Source organism: Aotus nancymaae, unplaced genomic scaffold (genome assembly GCF_030222135.1).
Source record: "Aotus nancymaae isolate 86718 unplaced genomic scaffold, 86718_ANA_hifiasm-v0.15.2.pri h1tg000014l, whole genome shotgun sequence".
In the NCBI taxonomy this organism is placed as follows: Eukaryota; Metazoa; Chordata; class Mammalia; order Primates; family Aotidae; genus Aotus; species Aotus nancymaae.
This window is the reverse complement of record NW_026988425.1, coordinates 121,628,411-121,652,574: the sequence shown is the minus strand read 5'-3', so window position 1 is coordinate 121,652,574 and position 24,164 is coordinate 121,628,411. Positions and strand designations below refer to the sequence as shown.

The window sequence follows — 24,164 nt, the reverse complement described above, 5'->3', positions numbered from 1 at the left end:
CCAGTAGGCTACCCACAGACATTTATTTTAAAGACAGTGTAATTAAGAGGAGTTTATGCTTGTTCACGGTAGAAACAGCTTAGCATCTATTGTCTTCATTCATTCATTACCTTCCTGGCCCCTTGGCATTTGTGACCTGTATTACTAAGATGAATATATTTTGATTTCCGTCCAAGATTCCAGGCTCATCTCCTTTAAGCCTATTATTTCCCATGGGACTAGAACAGTAAGTTGATCTTTCGTTAAAGTATAACATATGGCCCTTTGTCCTGGGTTTCTAAAGCAGCTCAAGAACAGCTTCAGAGCACTGAGGTAAAAGGCAGTCTTTTGTTATTTATAATAAACGCTTTTCACACACCCCAGCTTATATTAATGAGTGATTTTTTTGGACCATCTAGATGGCTACAGGATGGGGTGCTGGCTACTGGGGGTAACCAGCCCTGTGCTCAGAGTTGGAACTTTCAGCCCTACCCCATCTCAGGAAGGGGAGAGGGACTCGAGGATGAGTTTGTCACCAGTGATTTAATCAACCATGCCTAAGTAAGGAAGCCTCCGTAAAAATCCAAAAGTGTTATCAGTTGATGGGTGTCCAGGTTCTTGGCATCTTAAAGAAATGCACAAACAAAGCAAGGAAAGACACACAAAACACACAAACAAAGCAAGGAAAAATGAAGCAACAAAAGCAGAGATTTATTGAAAATGAAAGTATACCCCACAGGGTGGGAACAGGCCAAACATAGGGGCTCAAGAGCCCCATTACAGAATTGTGTGGGGTTTACATACCCTCTAGAGGTTTCCATTGATTACCTGGTGTATGCCCTATGCAAATGAAGAGGGTAAAGTAAAGTTACAAAGTCACTTACTTAGTGTACGCCCTATGAAAGTGAAGAGAATATTTCATAGATGAAGTGCTTCCATTTCATTTAGCTCCAGGGAGTCAGTTTGAATCAGCCTTATGTCTCTGTCTCCATATCCTATTCTGCAGCATTTACCCCCAGAAAGATGTGATCCTCATAAATCTTTATGGAGGCAGAGGGGGGACCAATGGCCTTTCTTCTGTAACTGCTTCATGCTGGCTTGGGGCGTAGTCTCTACCTACTGGGAATCACAGAACTTTCAACTCGTGTCTAATGGAGACATGGTAGCCCTTGATGGCCAGGAGTGGTGTCTAGAACTGGCTGGAACCTTTGTTGCATGATCATCTGAAGCTTGATGGTTTCTAGGCGAGGGGAAATGAATTTGGTTAAAAGATTTAATGGGAACTTCAGGGAGTGGATACCTATGCTGTAAGGAATGTTGTATAGAGATTTGCAGGAGAAAAACAAAATCTAGTCTGTTCTAGGATCTATGTATTTCCTTAACATCTTAGTGCAAGCGACTCTGTTTTAGTTTGGTTTGGTCTGTTGGGGCCTAGTACATGAGTTCAGTCCAAAACAATGGCCTCCCATAATTTTTTTTTTTTAAATTCCCCCTTTTAGGTCAGGTTCTCACTTAGGTAAGAGTGTGACCAAAACTTAGGACCTTAGTGCCTCTCTGTTACCATTATTTTGGGTTTCTTGTCTCAGCACGTGATTCATAGCTTATAGTGTCCTCACATCTGCACATTTCTTTCAGCTCTTGTGATTCCAACTGAAGAGAGACCATTTGACGTTGATCGCTGTGTACAAGCATTTAAAACCTTTGAAAGAATACAGTATACAAGGGATATTACTATTATTATTTTGATTTGAGACAGAATTTCATCTTTTTGCCCAGGCTGGAGTGCAATGGCATGATCTTGGCTCACTGCAACCTCTGCCTCCCGGGTTCAAGTGATTCTCCCACCTCAGCCTCCTGAGTAGCTGGGATTACAGACACCTGCCACTACGTCCAGCTAATTTTGTATTTTTAGTAAAGAGAGGGTTTAATCATGTTGGCCAGGCTGGTCTCAAACTCCTGACCTCAGGCCATCTGCTTACCTTGGCCTCCTAAAGTACTGGGATTACAGGTGTGAGCCACCGCGCCTAGCTGAGACTATTGTTACAAGTATCAGGAGGATAATACCAAGAGTTTGGAGTATGCTCCTTACCCAGAGTTCCCATAAACCAAACCACCTAAAATCAAATAGATCAAAGAATGAGCTAGATAAAGAGCCTACTCATTTAACCAAGTAATCTCTTTGTTAATCCCCTACCAGTGAATCTCTATACTTTTCATTTGATGTATTTCTCTATAGGCCACAAGTGCCAGCAGCTGCACAGATACTTCTCTGTTGAGCCAATTCTATCATAACTTTCACAAGAGAATTTAAAGTCTGTTGTGTAACTGTAGCCTTTACAGTAGAATTTGTTATAGAGCCTATCGTGAGGGATACATTTCTAATCATTACTTCTTTTGCAGTGGAAAAGGACCATGGAAAAAGGACCTAACAAATGTTAGATGCCCTTCTAGCAATGTTCTATTTAACTTGCGATGTGGGTTAAGAGGAGTGAACCAATGTTCTGTTTCTGACTGATTATGAGACAATGTGTGTACCATTAAAGTTTCTCCCCTGCATTGGGCCTTTGTCTTTCATTTGTCAAAGTATAAGGTTATGCATACATGAGGCTGGCTGCAAAATCCTTCACAAATAAAAGTGTATCCCATAAGTGCACACAACAGACCCCTTCTTCACTTCTGTTGTTCATAGAGGCATAAACAAAAAGTATTCAAAGATAAGAGTCTCATACTAGTAGAAGTCTTGATCTGTGATCTTGGGAAAAGCTGTTCACATCAAGGATGCCATATTATTCTAGGGAAAGACTTCCCTGGTGAGCTTTACCTTAAGGGTTCCATTGGGTGTACAGTTCCAAGAGTGTGGAGGGACCCTTCTCAGTTGTGAGATTATAAACCCAAAGTTCAAGGTTCCAAAGTTTTGCTGCAATGTGGATGGCAAGGACAGTCTTTGTCTGATGTTCTCAGAAGAGTTAATCTTCAGGTTCTAGATTGTGAAGAGGTTGATTGTCCTCCATAAACCATAAAAAGTTTTCTTTACCTGGTGAAAATACACTGTGGTGTGTCCTCTTGCATGGGAGAGCTTTTATACAATCAGAAAACATGCATTGAAAATAACAATTGAATGAAATCCCTTTATAAATTGTTTACATGGCCCATCAGGTGACCAAATGTACCTGAAGCTTTGATTGTTTTCCCAGGAATATGGGACCAAACAAACTATTTCAGTAATTTATAAGTGTTCACACCAATATATTTTATTTGGATCATTTTATCTTTTCCATGATGAGTTATGGAATGCAGAACTTTTAATAACAAAAGCTTTAAAGACTCAGAAAGGACGAGGTGGCCATCCTGGTTCTCTATGAGTCCGTGCTTAAATAACATTAGACTTATATCCTCTTGAATACCAGTTGTTTCTCCAAATTAGGTGCATACTACTGGTAACTGATGGGTTATCATAGGTAATTTGACTTAGATTGTGGAGTTCATTCAAATTGTATATCTACACAATTTCATTAACAGCTAGTTTAACATGAAAATCTGACAGAAAGTATTTTCTTGGTATTCAATTCTTGTTCTACTTGGGTTAGCAGCTTTATACAAGGAAATTTGGTTATTCTGTGGTTTAACCCTTTAAACTAGGCAAAAATTTACATTCCCATGCTTTCTTATAGTCTTTTACCAAAAACATCTTCCACTTTTCTTACACACCTTGCATGTAAAACTGTTATCTTAAGTAGTCTTAATTACATGTTATGATGTGAACTCTTAGTGACTTTTACTTTTGGTGAAAACCTTGATAAGTTTGGGATTTTAATTATGTACTATGTGTGGAGGAGCCTAGAACCCAGACAGAAATGCAGATAAAGTCTGACTGTTTCCAGTGTCTAACTCCATGTGTCCCAGAACTTACCTAGCTGTAAAACAGGCAAGTTGTACAGTTAAGAGTCATAGTGGCATTTATGAAGCATTTAGGAGGCCTAATCACATTTAAATTATACATTTCTTGAATAAATTCTTTCATGACTTACACAGACCATCTGTGGCATGCTTAGGCTTTCTGACTTGTCCTAAACATTCGTCTTTTAAACAACCAGTTACTTTACTTTAGGACAAGAGTTTATCATACAAGATCCTTTCTTATATAAAATCTCTTTTACTTATAACTGTCTTTGAATAGCTAAAGGGCTTGGCTAATTTCACATGTCCCCAGGACTTATCTAGAATCTAATGCTCCAAAATGAACAATTTTTTTTTTTTTTTTTTTTTGAGACGGAGTTTTGCTCTTGTTACCCAGGCTGGAGTGCAATGGCGCGATCTTGACTCACCACAACCTCCGCCTCCTGGGTTCAGGCAATTCTCCTGCCTCAGCCTCCTGAGTAGCTGGGATTACAAGCACGCGCCACCATGCCCAGCTAATTTTTTGTATTTTTAGTAGAGACGGGGTTTCACCATGTTGACCAGGATGGTCTTGATCTCTTGACCTCGTGATCCACCCGCCTCGGCCCCCAAAGTGCTGAGATTACAGGCGTGAGCCACCGTGCCCAGCCCAAAATTAACAATTTTTAAAAGTCAAAGAAGCAACGCCCGGCACGGTGGCTCACGCCTGTAATCTCAGCACTTTGGGAGGCCAAGGTGGGTGGATCATGAGGTCAAGAGATCGAGACCATCCTGGCCAACATGGTGAAACCCCATCTCTACTGAAAATACAAAAATTAGTTGGGCGTTTAGCACACGCCTGTAGTCCCAGCTACTTGGGAGGCTAAGGCAGAAGAATCGTTTGCACCCGGGAGGCGGAGGTTGCAGTGAGCCGAGACTGCGCCACCATGCTCCAGCCTGGGAACAGAGCAAGACTCTGTCTCAAAAAAAAAAGAAAAAAGTCAAAGAAGCAGTTTATGACCTTAAAGCACTTAGCAAATATAATAAATTTAAAAAATCTGACTGGCATAATTTAGACCAAATGTTTATATTTATGAAAATATTTTTATTTTACCAATAACCTTTAAAACTGTCTTTATTTCCCAGATATTACTTAAGTCATAGGAACTAAATGGTAGGCATTACACTTCTTACTTTTTTGACAAAATATTTGATTTAAGGTTTTATTATTATTACACCAATTAATTAAAGCTCTTTCATATTATATACACAACACATATAAATACACAGATAGAAGATAAAAGATTCATTCCCTGAGCCACCATTGTGAAAAGAGAAAGTATAACCACATGGTTATAAGGTCAAGCTCCCAAGGACATGATGAATCAATTCTCTGGGCCATCTTGAATAGTGGGCCTTTGGGGCCCTAGGCACACATTTTATTGTAAGGCACCCCTCTTTATGAGAGAACAATACAGAAAAACACAAAGCACACCAGATTCACTATAGCTTAAGACCAGTCTCAGAATTCCTGTTGTATTAATTAAAGCTTTATAGAGGAATTAAACAGTGACATTTACCTTTCATTTAAACAGTTTGCACAAAGAGAGAGAGACCAGAGTCTGACTAGTAAGAAATTCTTGCCCTTTTGCCGGCATGCCAGGTTCTGGGTTCTTTCTCCCTGAGTGGCCCTAGTGACCCTGCTTGATGTATGCAAACAAACACATTCCCATGAATTAAGAATATTGACAAATAGTTTAGAAGTTTTGGAGGAATTAGGCAGAGAGAGAAATGACTCAGATTCTGCTTACAAAAATATAATCAAGATACTTAAAGTATCAGGAAGCCTAAACTCCAAAAAAGTTAGTTTAAGGTTAAAAAACTGGTGTGCTCCATTAATTCCTGCAGGCCCAAAAAAGGTAGCCTAGGAATTCCAGATAAATGGGATAAATGGTGGCTTTCTAGAAACACGTAAGAAGCAAAATATCCACAGAACCAAATAAAAGCCTTCCACTTAGAAACTTAAAAAAAATTCATGGTTTTGAATATATGCATACACAAGCAAAGCCCAGAGAAGAATAAACAGCAAACAAATGAAAACTAGAAACAAAAAACAGGAAACCAGCCCTAAATTTTCCTACTCAGTCTATCCTGCAGGCTACAATGTTACCCAAAAAACCCACATAATGAATATTTTATTACTAATACACAATTCCATTGATGTCATTATACATCCTGTGCAATCAAGAAATTCACTCTTGGCACATGACCAATAAGTACTTCAGTGCCAGCACTATCCATGCAAAACAGTAAACATAGTATGAAGCAATGTGAGCACGTATGTGAAATTTGGCTCCACACTAAATCCGGCTTCAAGCTTAACTACATTTAAAGAAAAAATTGCCAAACTGCTAATGCATTTCTTTACAATATTTTATTTTAATCAAGAGTAAGAGCTTTAACTGAAAACATTAATTACCCAAATGTCTCCAATTCTGTATCGAGTTTTAAATAATATTTCATCATCTAAAATTTTTCCACATCTTTCTCCCTACTTACTGGTTCCTTACTAGGTTGTTTCATAAATAACCTTTTCACATCTGTAATCTGAACTAACTTTTAGATAACCTCTGAGTTACACAAAATTATTTGTGTTCTCACTAATAACATAAACTTTTTGGGCACATTTTGTTTACAGAATGATGTGTTAACTAGAATTCTTAGTAACCTAAAACTTTAACAAAACCCCAGAAAGCAAGAAATCCTGTGCCATCAGATGTGGGCATCCCATATCACAACCCTTTCTTTATTGGAAATGACCCAGATATTAAATGAGCATCAGAAATAACTTTAAGCATTTAATTTACACAAAAAGTTTACCTAAAAAGTTATCTCATTCACTGTGCTCAATTCTTTCAGCTTTAACAAGGGAGACGTGAGACATCAATCAACATATGTAAAATGAACATTAGTTCAGTCCGGAAAGGTGGGACAACTCCAAGCAGGGAGGAGGCTTCCTGGTCACAGGTAGGTGAGAGACAACAGAGGCATTCTCTCTAATCAGAGTTTCTGATTAGCCTTTCCAAAGGAGGCAACCAGATAGCATTTATCTCAGTGAGCAAAGGGATGATGACTTTTAATAAAATGGATGCGTATTTGCCCTAAGCAGTTCCCAACTTGAATTTTCCCTTTAGCTTAGTGATTTTTGGTGGCCCAAGATATTTTCCTTTTGCAGAGTTCTCTCATTTGTCAAAAAAAAAAAAAAAAAAAAAAAAAGGCACGCAAACCAAGATCATTTTGGCTGGGTTTATAATTTTATAACCTTCTGTGCCAAACACTGACATCTCAAAATATCTAGCAAAGACAAACATAAAACCAAACAAAAATGTATGCTGACAGTTCTAAAGGCATTTCTGTTTTTATTTTACCAATGATTTTAAAGCCAGCTTGTTTAGTAAAGTTATACTTAAGTCACGTGAACTTGAAGATTGCTTAGACTTACTTAATTTATGAGCACTCTTTTACTTATAAGCCAGTTTGGTAAACACAACATATAACAATAAATGTACATACAAATAAACACATCTAGACCTGTATACACATACATGAACGAAGATCCAATAGCTTGGAACTCTAGCTATGACACAGCAATACAAGCTCACTGCTTTCACTTTGCTTGCTGCACTAGATAATCCAGTGATGGCTGTGACTCAAAATTGTGGGTAAAGCTGTTTCCATGGCAGTTTGATTTTTAAAGGCCAAATCTCCCCAGACTCCAAAGAACACTATGGCCAAACAGCACCAAAGGAGAGCATCACACGTTAACCAGGCCCCTGTTTAGAACAGCGCACAAAAGCCTGGATACATGCAATGCCATCCCACTTTCCCATTCAGCAGTGAACTCCAGATTCCAAACAATATTGGGGCCAACGAGTATTGCAACTGCAAGAGAAAGTTCTAAAGAGAGTTTAGTACTAGACTTCAGAACCTCTGCCAAGGGCGTCCCCTTTGTAGAGGTTAAGGTCCAGAAGATCCCCTGGGGTGTCCCCCTTTGGAGTCCAATCTTAGAGTGTCAGACATCTCTGACCTTAGATGGGCACTGGTGCCGCTTTGCATACTTTCCCTCCAGAGGTGATGGCTTACTAATAGCTTTCCTTTGCTACCTGTGTATAATCCCCAACTTTTAGCATCCATATAATTTGATAAGGCTCCACTTACCCATGTTTCTCGTTCCACGAAAGTTACAGCTATGAACTGTAATGACAGGAATTGGAGGCTGGGTGGGCTTCTTTTGTCCTTAGCCAGTCGCCTAGGGGAAGGAAAGAATTTAGCATAAGGAAAGGTTTAAGTCACCTGAAAAACGTGCACCACACGTAGAGATCAGGGACCATAACTGGGAAAGATAGAAAAGAGTGTTTCAGGGTGGCCCTGGCCAGAAATCTGCAGTTGCCTCCGTGTTTAGCTACTGCCCACCAAGGGTCCTGAGTTGGAAAAGAAAAGAGAGACAGAGAGAGAGATGCCCTTTTATGGAACAGAAAGGAAAAGGTGAAAAATCCCAAACTTTGGGCTTACCTCCTAGCCAGCTCACCACAATGTGTTACTGGTTGAAGGGTGTCCAGGTTCTTGGCGTCTTCAACAAAGAATTGGATAAAATGCACAAACAAAGCAAGGAAAGAATAAAGCAACAAAAGCAGAGATTTATTGAAAACAAAAGTACACTCCACAGGGTAGGACCGGACCTGAGCATAGGGGCTCAAGACCCTTATTAAGGAATTTTCTGGGGTCTAAATGTCCTCTAGAGGTTTCCATTGGTTACTTGGTATATGCCGTATGTAAATAAAGCAGATGAAGTTAAGTTACAAAGTCATTTACTTAAAAATTGCTTAGACTTACCGAGTACACTATAACTCAGTGTATGCCCTATGTAAATGGAGAGGATATTTCCTGTCATAGCTGAAGTGTTAACATTTGATTTAGTTCTAGAAGTTGGTGTGAATTGGTCTTATGTTCCCTGTCTCCAGACCCCATTCTCCTGTCTGAGAAGGGCAGGTCAGGTTCAGACAGCTTCTGGAAAGCTGAACATATGGAGCTTCCAAAGAGAGTAGCCTGCCCAGAGAAAGCATGGAAGCTCTGTGCTCCTTTCCCGATACCTCACTCCATCTATCCATTTACCAATATCCTTTGCAGTATCCTTTATGATAAACTGGTAAACATATGTGTTTCCCTGATTTCTGTGAGCTGCTGTAACGTATTAATTAATCAAACGCAAAGGGGAAGATGAGGGAACTCCAGTTTAGAGCCAATTGATCAGAAGCACAGGTGAAGCACCCTGGGTCTTGCAGTTGGCATTAGAATTGTGGTCAGTCTTCAATCTGTGTGATCTGATACTATCCCCAGGTAGACAACATAGAATTGAACTGGAGGATGCCCAGGTAGTGCTCTATGCAGGGTTGCTTTGCTTGCTTGCTGGCTGGTGGGGAGAAATCCTCACACATCTGATGTCAGAAGCGCACCCTAAGAGGACAGTGGAAGAAACTGAGTTTAATTCTTCCTCTCATAACCCCATAGCTTTTTTTCCCCCTCTGTCTCTAAAGCCTCATTTTGAATCTATATTTCTTAAAGTTTACAACCTTTCAATCTAATTTCTCACAATAACTCTTATCAAAGAACCTAGGTCACACCATGAGAGAAAACAGCCCATCTTCCCCCTGAAATATTTATTTACTGGCATTCACTTTGACTGGTGTGCTAAAATGATTGAGCCATATGCAATTGTCCTTTTTGTGGGTTGAAACTAGGTCAAATAGCAATTCAGTCTCATTTTGGTAAAATGTAAGGGCTTAGTGACCCATAGGAATATTATTGGAAGTATTTTTATTGCTATAGCACTTAAATAAAAATAATTCCATTTGTAGCTGAAATTTTTACTAAAAGAGTTGAGCGTGTGATAGTAATTAAAAAAATATTCTGTTGTAAAGTGTCATTGGTTTCATTGAGAAGAAATTTTAACTAAAATACAAAGTAAGTGCAATGGAATTAGACTTTGAGGTAGAACATAAAGACTAGTTTCTGATGTGCAACAGACAAGATGTATCAGGCAATTAAGGAGATTGTTTTATTCAGGCAGTTGCAATAGGGACAATGTTTACTAATGGGAAACCTCTCAAAGAGGAAGGAGAAAAGGTAGGGAATAATAAAACAAGAGAGTGAGTGAGGAAGGGTGGAAGTAGGTCCTATATGGGAATTGTAGACAGTGGGTTGGTCCTTTCTGGTTAACCCTTTCTTGGAATAAAAAACGGTATGGTGGTTATCCCTCCTGGCCTTCCGAGAGCACAGGACTGAGATAAAGTACAGCACTGTCAGATGGGACAACATTACCAACATTTATGTTCATCAATCATGGGATGCATACCACAGTTTGAAAGTGGGATTCAGAGAAAACGTATCAAAAGTTTCATTCATAACTTTGAAATCTATAGGTTTCTTAATGTTTATTTCTTCATGAAAGGACTAAAACAGGGCAGCTTTGAGTTGTGGCGTAATGAACAACTGAAATTCCTTAGACACTAAATCAGGGGAAGAAGCCAGCCATTAAAGACTAACACCAGGATAGTGGGCCATATTGTAGATGGAAGACCCAGTATAAGTTGTAGCCTTCTGAAGTTTTCTGGAAGTTAAAGATGGGAAGGGTGTCTATAAATGGGTCAGGGCAGAGAAGTCTAATTTTATTAAAGGGTAGATTTCAAGAGCGCAAAATCACAACCCATATAAAATGACCACATATCAAAGATTTTATTTACCTTATTAGTCAGGGAACCAGGCACAACCTGTTTAAAGGAGCAGTAAGAAAACCACGAATCTACATGGGGTGAAGGAATGTTAAAATGAGTTTACAAATGGAAGCAAAACTGATTTTTTTTCCACTGGGGAGAGGGTTGCCTCTTTACCAGTTATTCACATATCTGTGGACAAGAATTATTTGCTTTCCCATCTGTTATCTACAATTTAGAGGTGTGAAATAGCTCAAAGGCAATGAAAGGAGCAAAGCCCCCCTCCTCCCCAAGGTCAGATCATTCCCAGAGGCTCCAGCATTCCATTGTCATGATATTCAGCAATCTCTTTTGCTTATGCCAAAGTCCTAAGTTTTTTCTTTCCATACTCCCTCTATAGTAGCTACTTGCTGCTTCTGATATTGATTCATTTTCAATTGGAATTTCATCAGCATCAGCAATAGCCATAATCTAGTTTGATCGTATGGCAGTCTAACTTTAAAATTGTTTCTATAAATTGGAGGTGAAGGTTAATGGATTTGAATTAGCTCAGTGGTTCTCAACTGGAGTGATTTTTTTCCCCCAGGGGACATTTGACAATGTCTGCAGACATTTTTTGATTGTCAAAATCTGGCGGGTCAGGTGGGACGTGCTTTGGGCATCTAGAAGGCAGAGGTCAGGAATGCTGCCAGACATCTTAGAATGTGCAAAGCAGCTCCCCACTACAAAGTTAGCTGTCTCCAGATATTAATAATGCCAAGGTTAAGAAACCCTGATAGCCACTGAAAACTGTCAGAGAAAAGTTCAAGTTTGTGCTGCATTAAAATTAAACATAATTTTATGCTCTTAAATATGTATGGAAAGCATACATTTCATTGTTACGGTCTTGAAATAATGTTCCTGTTACAATTTTCCATTCTAGAAATTAAGCAGTCAGCATTCCCTTTAACTTAAGAGACTTAGTGATTAAGTGGAAACAGTTGCTTTCTCTTGTGATAAACGTATAGCACTTAGAATTTTTAAATCACTTTTCCTATTTTAGGTTTCACTGAAGAAACATCTTAGAGATTTATCGCACTTCTGAGATTCAATATTTACAACTTGGAGTTGTCAGCCTTCTTGTAAGATACATTTTGGAAGTCAAAATGAAAGTTTTCTGTGAAGTTTTAGAACAGTTATACAAGAAAGTACTTCTTGGAGCCACACCTGAAAATGACAGCCACGATTACATCTTTTATCTCAACCCAGCAGTTTCAGATCAAGATTGCTCTACAGCCACCTCCTTAGGACAGGCAAACACTGGTATCCAGGGCCGGCATCAGCCCATCTCTGTCGGTTTGGCTCCCATTGCTGTAGCACCCACGTGTTTGGAGAGCAGCTCTCAGATGAGCAGTTCCCGAGAAGTAATGCTCCTTCAGTTGACAGTGATCAAAGTGATGACGACTCAAATATTGTCCGTCAAAACTGATTTCCATGCAAAGGAGAAATACAGAGATATCATTAAAATTCTCTTAGAATCAGCCGAAGTCGATTCTAAATTAGTAAGCCATTTATTTTTTTAAAGATCTAGATAATTAAAATAAAAATGCTAACATTCAGCAGTAATGGTTAATTGTATTTGTCTTCCTGTAGATCTGTATGTTCCAAAATTCAGATAAATTGTTATCTCACATGGCTGCACAGTGCCTTGCATTGCTTCTATATTTCCAATTGAGAGAAAAGGTAAGATAAGTCATCAAAGTATGTTATTATTTCTCTTTCTTAATATTTTTTTAAATTTTTTGTGGCGACTAGGTCTCACCGTGTTGCCCAATCTGGTCTCAGACTCCTGGGCTCAAGCAATCCTCCTGCCTCAGCCTCCCAAAGTGCTGGGATTACAGGCAAGAGCCATGGCACCCAACCTACTTCTCTTATAGTTTCTTTTTTTCTTTTTTTGAGATGACGTCTCCTCTGTTGCCCAGGCTAGAGTGCAATGGCATGATCTTGGCTCATCACAGCCTCTGCCTCCTGGGTTCAAGCGATTCTTCTACCTCAGTCTCTCAAGTAGCTGGGACTACAGGTGTGCGCTACCATGTCCAGTTAGTTTTTGTATTTTTAGTAGAGATGGGGTTTCACTGTGTTGGCCAGGCTGATTTCAAACTCCTGACCTCATGATCCCCCCACCTTGGCTTCCCAAAGTGCTGGGATTGCAGGCATGAGCCATCGCACCTGGCCTCTCTTATATAGTTTCTTTAAAATTCTTTTTGACATTTGATTTTATTCTTCAAATATTTGTATTAATAAGACATTTGCTCACATAATAACATATGTAAAACCATAATGCTTCAGCATAATGAAAAACAATATAAACAAATTCAGAGTCAAGTTTTTTTCTTATCTCTGAATTAGTTAATAAGCAAATGAACCATCTACTGACTTTTCAACTAGAATCTCTTGCTTTTTTCAATAACTTTTTTTCTGAATAGAAAAAGTGATGTTACAGTAGAAAATTTGGAAAATAAAGTATAAAAAACAAAATAAAAAATTCACCACTTAGAGATAACACTGCTAACATTTTCATATTTCATTTCTATTTTATTTCTATGGCATATTCAATTTTTTTACTTAAATAATAGGATATTTCTGTTTCTTCTCTGTTTGCCACGTATCTTACTTCTTTTGGGCAAATGAGTGAACAGTGTGGTATACAGTTATATTATGTAAAGAAAATACTGTATTTTAACTACCTTCTTTATTTTCTCACTTGTAGATAACCTTAAGTAATTCCTGGATTGCTTTTTGCCAGAAAAATCTTTCTGAATACTCTGAGAGTAATAAAGCAATATACTGCCTCTGGACTCTGACGGGAGTAATAAAAGAAATCTTTAAAGATTCATGTTCACAAAAAACAGGTATGGTTTACGTGGCCCTATAAACAATCGTCATCTTTCTCCTGGGAGCACTGTGTTTATAATGAGGAATGAAACTTACTTTAGAACAGCTGATCTGTCTTAAACTATGAAAAACTCAATCTCTTCTCATATATCTTGATTGAGGATAACTTTTTTTTTTTTTTTGAGACAAGTCTTGCTTTGTTGTTCAGGCTAGAGTCCAATGGCACAATCTCAGCTCACTGTAACCTCTGCCTCCCGGGTAGCTGGGATTACAGACGCCCACCGCCAAACCCAGCTAATTTCTGTATTTTTAATAGAGACAGGTTTTGCCATGTTGGCCGGGCTGCTCTCAAACTCCTGACCTCAAGTCATCCACATGCATCTCTCTCCCAGAGTGCTGGAATTACAGGCATGAGCCACCATGCCTAGCCATAAAATGAATTTTAACTGTGGTTATTAGCCATTAATCTGTGTCACCTCATGTGATAATGTTAGAGGTAAACATTCCAAATCTATTTTTCCATCTTATAAAGTGATATTTATAAAATCTAAATTGTAAAATTGTTTGAAGGAAACTGTTTTCCCTGTTTATAATTCCTATTTTTATAATTGCAGAAATTCTAAAGCAGTTCCTGACTCATTTCAACACGATTTTTGAAGCGTTTTACAATTCCTTATTCTCTCAGCATTTTGAAAACTGCCAGGATACGTCTAAAATAGTAAACATCCTGATGTGTTTCCTGGAGTTGCTTGAGCTTCTCATAGCCTCCAGAATCTACCTGAACTTACATTTCACTTCCCAGAGGATTTTATTTTGGAAGCCAGCTTGCGTGCTAGAAGTTATTACCTGGCCTATTCAGGCTTTTGTCAAAAGAAAGTTCATTATATTCCTCAAAAAGTGCCTTCTCTGTAAAGTGGGTGAAGACCTCTGTAGTGGATCTGTGCCTGCCTTAATGCCACCAGACCATCAGGTAGCAGTGGACATGCTGGCATTAGCTAATGCTGTTTTGCAAGCTGTGAATTCAGGGTTGTTGAAGACGCTCTCTGTTCATGGAAAACATTCCTTTTTTGGAGGTGATGAAGTTCAAGCTGGATGTGAACATATCTTTGGTCCAGATCATGTGATCCTTAGAGCAGCAAGCTTAGTTATAATGAAATCCTTAGAAATCAAGTTTCAATATTGTTCTTCAGCAATTGAAATGAAAGGTAATTCTCCCAACTCCTTTTGTATGCAGTGTGTAATTATTTACTGTATAAGTGCAGTAATTCATAATTATCAAATCTCAGGACTAGTACAAATTCCACTAATTTAAGCTGTATGTTATCCTATTTATAACTTACTACATTTTCCAAAAAAAAAAGAGAACTGGATTTACCTTTAAGAAACATGTCAGCTTTTTGTGGCCACAAGGAATTTGTAGAGCATAAGGAATGATTTAGGTTTAAAAAAGAGTTGCTGATGAGTCTTCTCAAAGTAAGTGATGGAAATCAATTCATATTCAAATATTTATAGTATTTTATTTATATTCTAATTTTTTTTAATCTAAAGTAAAGGAGCACGACCATGGGCCACTGCAGCCCTGACCCCTTGTCAGAAATACTAATACAATTAGTATTTCTACTGACATAGATTTTTGAAAATTAGATACTGAACTGAAGGTAATATATGAGAAATTACATTGACGAAGAAATTGTTACATATATAATTATTTCCATGATAGTAACTCAGGAGTTCAGAGTCTTCCATTTCACTTGAGGTAAATGAATAGTAAATGTCTCTAAACAAGCAGGATACAGATTCAGTGAAAAGTCTGAATTATGAGCAATGACATCACTGAATTGCTTTTGATATAATTTAGCTTTTAATAACTACGCATTACTTATAATTCTGTGTAGTTATAATTTGTAACACTAGATGGCACCTGTTATATAATTGAGTTTTAAATTATAGTTAAAACTCCCTAAAATGTTGTTTATTTTTGTGCTTAATAGTAGTACTTCTATGCTCTAAACAAACTATATTTTTCTGTTATTTTGAAGACAAAACTATTTTTGCTTGGTTGCATTCTTGCCTCTAGTAACAGATAACTCTGGCATCTGATGAAGTGATCTCTGTTGTCTGCTCATTTATTTATCTGTTTTTAGCAAGAAACCACATAACTTTTATTTCTAAGAGACAGTTATTTGGCAGTGGTTGCAAATAGTTGATCTAGCTGTACATTTTACACATATGCACTCTGGAATGAGTGACTTTTCTTTCCCTGAGCCTCAGTGTCCTCATTTGCCAAAGAGAAATGATTCCTGATTCCTGATGACTTTTTGAAAGTGAATTAGGATAACTGCATCTTAAAGTACTTTAGACGCTGTGAGTTTATATATAGGCAAGGTATTATTAATGTGTTCATAAACTATTGCCTACACTTTGAAATTTGCATTTTTTAAAGTTGACTTGCAGAGGTTCATGTCTGAGTTACTGACCTTCTTAAAGCCTCACCTTCAGCCCTCTCTGGAATTACACAATCCGTGCAAATGGCTGTCTAGGGTTTTCATAGAACAAGACGATGACATGCTGGAAGCTGCCAAGGCATCACTGGGCATCTACTTAACACTGACCAGGTTAGTGTATTTTAGAATAATTATTGAACCGCCTGCAAGTCAGGAAAGCAGAAGACATTTTTGAGAATGTGTCGGGCATGTTTACTTTGCATCATTTGGGAGAAAACATCCTGTGGTTTCCTCGTAAGTTCCGGTTCCTTTCTTTAACCCTGACTTACATGAAGAGGAGATTGCATTTGCATCACTATGAAAACTTGGCTGACTGGGCAGATCTCAGGTAGTATAACTAGATTGGGACCTGAACACATGGCTTCTTAGTCTCCAGTAAGTCAATACACTTCTCTGAATCTTGATTGTTTATATAAGACCTCTTTTCACCCCTAAGACTTACTTTTCTGTATTAAGCTTCAGTAGCCTTTGTAAAGGTGAATACAAACTTAGAAATAGTCAAAGGAGGTGTTCTGAATTTTCATTTTAATATTCAGTCAAATTTGGGCTGATATCTTCTTGAGGCAAATGGCTGAAATTGGTTAAGTTCATGTACTGATGATTTATACTGATTGTTTCTGCTTTATTAAAATAGCTGTACTTGGGATAATATCTTCTTGTGGCAAATAGCTATAACTGGTTATGAAGGTAATAACTGATGACCTTTCCCAGTGTTTCAGCTTCTGCTTTATTAAAACCCTAAAATATTTGCTTTATTTCCATTTCTTTCTTGGCCTGGGAGAAAGGGATTTCTTGCTAATGATCTGTGGTGCAGCGTTGTGCTGCCAGTACTTACTTGTATTATGACACTGCTGGCAGTAGCTGCTTTTAGACTCTAAGCATTTGGGGCCAATTTTCAAAAGGTTCTAATCAAGAATACAAAATTCCTGCATGTGACTTGAATTAGGTTCAAAACAGTCAAATACAAATTCAGTCTGAAAATGCACATGCCTGTGAGAGTTTATCTTAATTGTACTCAACGTTAGCTTCTTACTCCTCAGGAAGTGGAAACCCCTGAATTAAACTTACTTTGTATGTGAATTTCCCACTTTCTTAACTCCAGTTCAGTGTGTCCAGAGAGGCATGTGCTTACAACATAGATACTTTTTTCACATGTAGTTGTATTTGTTAAGTTTTTTTTTGGTTGCAAATTATAGAAACCAACTCAAACTAATTTAAGCAAAAACTAGAATTTATTGGCTCATAACTAGGAATTCTAAAGGGTCAAGTTGGAGTCAGGTATTAACTATATGTACAGGGACTCTAACCATGTCATCAGCTACTTCCCTTTTTCTCCGTCTCACAGCTTTGAATTCATTCTCAGGCGTAGCAACCAGCAGTTTAAGGCTTACCTCAGCCTTGTGGTTATAATCTTCCACAGCTCCAGCAGAAGTCCCAGGGGCAATCTGATTAGTCCACTTGGGTCACAGAGCCTTGTCAGAACCAGTCACTGTGGCCAGGAGCATGGAGTGCTCTGATTGGTCAGTCTGGGTCGCACGCCCACCCTTGCTGAGGTGGGTAAGGAAGGAGGTTTAGAAATTATCTTACCACATGAAATTGGTTACCTGTAAGAATGAGGAATTCTGATGTCAAGAGAAAGGATGACAGAGAACTTTTATTGGGCAGACAAAAGCTATAACTGCCAAAGTCAGTGGATTTTGCTTTATTGAGTCAGATTTATTTAGAGTTTATGGAGAAAGGAGTGGGTTTTGAATTTTTTTCTTTTAATGCATAGATTTAAAAGTAATCTAATAGGTTAATTTGTGGTATATGAATTATATCTGTTAAAACTGTTTATTTTTATAAAGTCATTAATCTGGATGCTCCATTGTCTTCATTTTCAGAGGATGTGAAGCCACGGAAAGCTTGACCCAAGGAAAGGAAGTGTGGACCCATCACACACATGAAAATGGCTATAATCCTCACTGTATTTTCCTATTCTTCTTAGGAAATATAGGATTTGATTCTACAGTTCTTCTTGACTTTTTGATTTCATCAGAAACTTGTTTTCTTGAATATTTCGTTAGATATTTAAAATTATTGCAAAAGGACTGGGATAATTTTTTGACCATTTGCAATAACTTTGATGCAGCTGAATCTAAGTATGACACAAGTACTTGTGACTGTGTCCCCTCACTTGTCCAAGACCAAAGCACCAACCAAACAATACCCCATCGTTTGACTGCTCCTCATAGTCACATAGAGGTGTGTGCTTGCCACTCTCAAGCTTCTGATGCTCCCTCTGAACCACTGAGAGCTGTGACGTCCAAAGGGAATCACCCCATGTACGCTCCTAGTCTGTCTTCCCCCAGGGCTTCTCAAAGTCTAGTAGATTATGACAGCTCTGATGATTCTGAAGTGGAGTCCACGGACCAGTGTCTAGCTAACAGTAAACAGGCATCTTTATACCAACAAGGAACTAAGGAGATTCAGGACACAGCTGTGACAAGCAGGGATGAAAAAGAATTTAGCCTTGAGCCTCCATCAAGGCCTCTGGTTGTCAAAGAATTTGATATTGCCTTCTCCTTTGATTGTGAAGTAGCCCCAAATGATGTCATCTCTGCAGTGGGAATATTTTACAAAACAGTTAAATGCTTCAAAGAACTACAAGGTGCCATCTGCCGTTTGCAAAAGAAAAATCTTTTCCCATATAATCCAACTGCACTTTTGAAGTTGTTAAAATACATAGAGGTGATAAGTAATAAAACTATGAACACTTTGTAAAAACATTGGCATTTTATTTTCAGGAATTGTTTTTCCTTAATATAAATTGTGTGTCTCAATGAGATAATGGTATGACACAATCACCACAAAAGGGTTTTTTTTTTTTTTTTGAGATGGAGTCTCCCTCTGTCACCGAGGCTGGAGTGCAGTGGCATGATCTTGGCTCACTGCAACCTCTGCCTCCTGGGTTCAGGCAATTCTCCTCCCTCAGCCTCCAGAGTAGCTGGGATTACAGGTGCCCACCACCACACCCAGCTAGTTTTTGCATTTTAGTAGAGATGGGGTTTCATCATGTTCCAGGCTGATCTCGAACACCTGACCTCAAGTGATTCACTCGCCTCAGCCTCCCAAAGTGCTGGGATTACAGGCGTGAGCCACTGTGCCCGGCTGGATTTTCTAAACAAGTTCCTACTTTTTGCCTTATTGTAAGCAACCTAGTGAATGAAAAAGAGACATCAAATGACAAGTCCCCCAATATAGCTGTATACTGTTGGAGATTTATGCCAGTTCAAACTGACAGAAAATCGGGTGGTTATTATATTTGTTAATTAGGGCTTCTGTAACAACCTGCCACATGTGCTGCAGCTTCAGAGACACCTGAAATTACTCTCATGGTTCTGGAGGCCAGAATCCAAACTCAGGGTGCAGCAGGGCCATGCTCTCAGGGTCTGGAGAAGAATTCCTCCCTGCCGCTTTCTGGCTTCTGGCAGCAGCCAGCCATCCCTGGTATCTCTTGTCTTGTAGCAGTGTCACTCCAGTTCCTGCCTCGTATGGCATTTGCCTGTGTCTGTCGTTTCCCTCCTACAAGGACATTGGTCATTGGATTAGGACTCACCCTCATCCAGTATGATCTCAACCTGATTACAGCTGCAAAGACCCTAATTCCAGATAAGGCCACTTTCATGTGTTCTTGGTGGACTTGAATCCAGGAGGAACACAAAACAAATATGGTTACTATTTCCCTCCAGGGTATTTACCCAGAAAGGATATATTAAAAATGTAAAACCTTAGCAGTTTCTTTGAGAAGTGTTTATACTGTATGAATATGATTCTTTCTAAAAAATTTTAAGTTACATAATTTTCCTATTTAAAATTGTGACATGGACTACTGGCAAGATGGCCAAATAGAAACAGCTCCTGTCTGCCACTCCCAGTGAGACTGACACAGAAGGTGGGTGATTTCTGCATTTCCAACTGAGGTGCCCAGTTCATCTCATTCAGACTGGTCAGACAGTGGGTGCAGCCCAGAAGGTGAGCCAAAGTAGGGTGGGGCATTGCCTCACCGGGAAAGGACAGGGGGTTGGGGAGCTCCCTCTCCTAGCCAAGGGAAGGCATGAGAGGCTGTACCAGCAAGAACAGTGCGTTCTGGCCCAGGTACTGCACCTTCCCCACGGTCTTCACAACCGGCAGGCCAGCAGATTTCCTCCAGTGCCTATGCCACCAGGGCCCTGGGTTTCAAGCATAAAACTGGGCGGCCATTTTGGCAGACACTCAACTCATAGCAGGAGCTTTTTTCTGGTTTTTTTGTTTGTTTGTTTTGTTTTGTTTTGTTTTTATACCCCAGTGGCACTTGGAATGCTAGCAAGGGTGGTGTGTGGAAAAGCTATTCAGGAAACAATTACTTCTAGATCCTCTGTCTCATTCCAAGTAGTTAGCCACTGTTCTCTGCCCCGCCACCTAGCAGATTAGAGGTTTATTCCTAGAGAGAGTGAAACAGAGGGTCTTTGGACTGGGGAACACCAGACACAGCTGGAGATAGGAATAACACACTGAAAATGGGATTAATTAAACATTTACATACTAAATATAACCACCATTCTCCCCAGCCCTCTCCCCAACTCTACTGCCAACTAACTCTAGGTAAGAGGCTAGAAGAGACTTTTCTGGGGAATTTAACAAACCCAAGAAGAAAGATCTAAAGACACTGATATTGGGGTTCCCCAAAGAAGTTACTCAGCCAAATCACCCTACTATGAAGCCCACAGTGGCAAATATCTCCATGTACATAGAGCTAAGTGCCTCACTCTTACATATGAGTGAATAGCCAAGGAACATCAGAAATTAGGAGAAAGCCTCTAACCCAAAAGGCAGAGATCAAAACAAACATGAAACAGATTAAACAAAGAGGAAGTTAATTTAGCAATACCCTCAAAGAGATTATAAAGGATACTACATAAAAATACTCAGTGATGGGCTCACACCTGTAATTTCAGCACTTTGGGAAATTAAGCCCAGGAGTTTAAGACCAGACCGAGCAACATCGCAAGACTCCATCTCTGTAAAAATAAAAATAAAAAGTTTTAAATAGCTGGGTATAGTAGTCCCAGCTACTTGGGAGTCTTGGCAGAAGGATGGTTTGAACCCAGGAGTTCAAGGTTACAGTGAACTCCAGCCTGGGTGACAGAGCAAGACCCTGTTTCAAAAAAGAAAAATATGCAGTGGGGAAAAAATGCCTTTTATAAATTAATAATGTGATAGCAAAAATGAAAAACTCAATAGAAATGTAGTAAAAATAAGTTGAGGAAATCTAGATCTTATGGCAACATGACAAATCAGAAAACAGGAGAGAGAGAGAGACAATACAATGTGAGAACCAGTCACCAAGTTCCAATAATTGAATAATAGAAGTACCAGAAAGAGAGAAAAGGACTGGAAAAGAGAAAGTATGAAAGAAATTCAAGAAAAGTGTTTGGAAATGAAAGACTGAGTCTTTAAATAATGTGTGCAAGTGTAACTGGACAAAAATAAAGAAAAACAGAATTTTTAAAAGGAGGAACAGGATCAACCTGAAACAAACAGCCATCATTTCAGCGGCATGCTGAGATGCTGCTCTGTTGACTGAAATAAGAAAGTTGGAAGTCCTAGGAGGAAGAAAAGTTCAGTTCTCACCTGGGTGACTTCTGGCACTGTTACCAGCACAGCACAGTGTCCAGAGAGTTAGAAATCCTCTGTTGAAAATTAGAAGAACAGAGCGAAATATGAGTCATTTGTATATAGGTATTATGAAAAGCATCCAGGAAAGTATGTTTGCCCCGAGAGTGGAGAGAGAAAAGGTGAGGGTGGGTGGGAGAGGACTAGATAGAAGAAGGAAAGTGAGAGAAATTTGAGGCAGGAGAACAGAAAATACTATGAGGAAACTAAGAAAGATTGTACAGAGCTTTGAGAAGGAAAATGTATGTGGGATTTAATACATCTGAGAGCAACAGTGGGATGAGATCTGAGAAGCCACTGGATGATTTGACCATTAGGAAGTAACTGAAGATGTTTAAGAGAGAAATTTTAGTTGGACCCAAGTGTGCATGGGAGGGCAAGAGGTAGAACCCAAGGCGACGGTTTTCAATTTATTTGTATTTTCTGCATACAAATAATACTGGCATTTTGGGTTGCACCTTTTAAATAACAGGCTGAAAACAATACCATTCAAGTCAGAAATAGTTTTAACATGATCACCAAAGGGGACGTTCCAGACATCCATAGCATCTCCCTGGGCACCAACTGGACCTGCTGCTGTTCCTCCCACGTCTTCCTTAACACAAACCACTCGGGCTGCGCTTGGTAGATGTGGACTGCCCAAATGTTTGGAAACTTGACCTAAATATTAAACTTTACTTGGTCTTGATTGTCATTTATGACAGCATAAAAATTGTCTTGCTTTATCAAAATGCACATTTGAAAATTATGGTGGATAAGATGCCTTTTCTAACAGTAGGATCATAGATCAGACTGGCAAACCATGTCCGAGTTTTTCTGGTTATTTTAAAGAAGGTAGAGCTGAACTCACATCAAAGCCTTTACAGTAAACACCATGTATCTCCTCTTAATTGCAAAGCTGGCTTGTATATTTTTTAAGATAAAGGAAAAGGAAACAGTGATCCCTTTCCAAGTTTGCAGTTCACATTGAACCTTACCGAGTGGTTGGAATAAACTGTAGTCCAGTTACCTACTGCATTGAGTACAATACGTGTTTGTGCACACCCTGGATTGCTTGTGTTTTTCCTTTTCAGGATTTTTGATTTGTTTTCAAAGTATACTTCTCTGATACTTATTTTAAATTTGCTTCACATATATATTTTTTTTCAATGAGATCTCACTATGTTGCCCAGGCCAATTTGGGCTCAAAGGATCTTCCTGCCTCAGCCTTCAGAGTAGCTGAGATTACAGGTACACACCACTGTGCCAGAAGTGCTCTGATATTTAGAAGCACTGAGATATGGAATGTGATCTGCCTGTGATTTTCTTTCTGGTGGGAATGGCTCAGGTGTTTGTTGTTTTTTAGAGCCTACATAATCATTGAAGGCAGTAGAGCTGAAGCATGTTTTTACCTGAAAAGTACTTTCTATGCTTGCAAAAGTACTCTCTATGCAGCACATATACAAAAACTGGAATGATACAAAGATTAGCATGGCCCCTGCTCAAGGATTACACGTAAGTTTATGAAGCATTTCGTATTTTTTTTAACTTAAAGTACTTTCTAAGGGTGGCAATCAGAATGTCCATGTGTTTTTTAAGTGCCTTGAGCCTCCTGTTGCTCATTACTCCCTTTGAGGCCCATGAAGTAAGCACCTCAGAAGCACATTTATAATTGCTGATGAAATCTTTTTAAGCTATTCAATAAATTTTGAAGAAAGGCAGGTTTCCCCACAGCTAAGCTTCTTTTATTTGCTAAGGAGCATGTATTTTCCATCTCCAAATCACTGGGTATTTGTTTGTTTTTCTGTAAAACACAAAAGTAGATAGTATACCCTATTTGTGCAAAACAGAATTGGATTTTTAAATGTCAATTTTTCTGAAAATCATCTTTTAATTTTTTTTCTGATTGTGCTGTTTTTTTCCCACAATAAAGAGAAAGGGTTCCCCTGACTCACTAGACTACTGACAAATACATCATTGTTGTATCACATAGCACTCTTTTTTCTTTTTTTTTGAGATGGCGTCTTGTTCTGTCACCCATACTGGAGTGCAGTGGTGCAATATTGGCTCACTGCAACCACCACCTCCTGGGTACAAGCAATTCTCCCACCTCAGCTTCCCAAGTGGCTGGGATAACAAGCATGCACCACCACATCTGGCTAAGTTTTTTTGTATTTTTAGTAGAGATGGGGTTTCACCCTATTGGCCAGGCTGGTCTTCAACTCCTGACCTCAATTGATCCACCTGCCTTGGCCTCCCAAAGTGCTGGGAGTAAAGGCGTGAGCCACCACGCCTGGCTCACATAGCATTCTTTACTTGAACATAGCATATGCTCTCTTGGCTGTCTGTCACTTTTAATATGAACAGTAAACAATTTGATGATGGCATGGAAGATGTGTGACAAACAAACATAAAATTAATTGGCAACAGATTTTCCACCACACGGGTGAGTTTTATTACAAATTGATAATAGAATCAGGGTAACATT

General features: G+C 39.0%; 1 protein-coding gene, 1 long non-coding RNA gene and 1 other non-coding gene across 8 annotated transcripts in view; 2 read left to right on the top strand and 1 right to left on the bottom strand.

The window, feature by feature from the left end:
* The window catches only part of LINS1 (lines homolog 1), a 32,582-nt gene extending 12,675 nt beyond the window's left edge, over nucleotides 1-19,907 (top strand). For 2 of the 5 annotated variants that reach the window (XM_064376299.1, XM_064376300.1), the window contains exons 2-7: nucleotides 6,775-6,882; nucleotides 12,258-12,347; nucleotides 13,375-13,516; nucleotides 14,114-14,704; nucleotides 15,943-16,114; nucleotides 17,887-18,855. In XM_064376299.1, coding sequence (XP_064232369.1) covers nucleotides 6,817-6,882; nucleotides 12,258-12,347; nucleotides 13,375-13,516; nucleotides 14,114-14,704; nucleotides 15,943-16,114; nucleotides 17,887-18,766 — 1,941 coding nt within the window. In that variant the 5' untranslated portion in view covers nucleotides 6,775-6,816 and the 3' untranslated portion in view covers nucleotides 18,767-18,855. Of the gene's footprint in view, nucleotides 1-6,774; nucleotides 6,883-11,667; nucleotides 12,167-12,257; nucleotides 12,348-13,374; nucleotides 13,517-14,113; nucleotides 14,705-15,942; nucleotides 16,115-17,886 lie in introns of those variants that run through there. The other 3 variants (XM_064376301.1, XM_064376297.1, XM_064376298.1) reach the window with 3 other exon arrangements.
* Nucleotides 670-23,809, bottom strand: LOC135274905 (uncharacterized). 2 transcript variants are annotated; one of them, XR_010342649.1, is made up of 4 exons: nucleotides 17,395-23,809; nucleotides 11,832-12,089; nucleotides 8,074-9,369; nucleotides 670-3,013 (listed from the first exon to the last, which is right to left on the bottom strand). It is a non-coding gene; the product is annotated as an uncharacterized LOC135274905 (long non-coding RNA). The 2 variants fall into 2 exon arrangements; XR_010342648.1 differs by having other exon boundaries at nucleotides 11,832-23,809.
* Nucleotides 23,117-23,219, top strand: LOC135274962 (U6 spliceosomal RNA). The gene has a single exon (XR_010342702.1). It is a non-coding gene; the product is annotated as a U6 spliceosomal RNA (small nuclear RNA).
* Nucleotides 23,810-24,164: the final 355 nt, after the last annotated feature.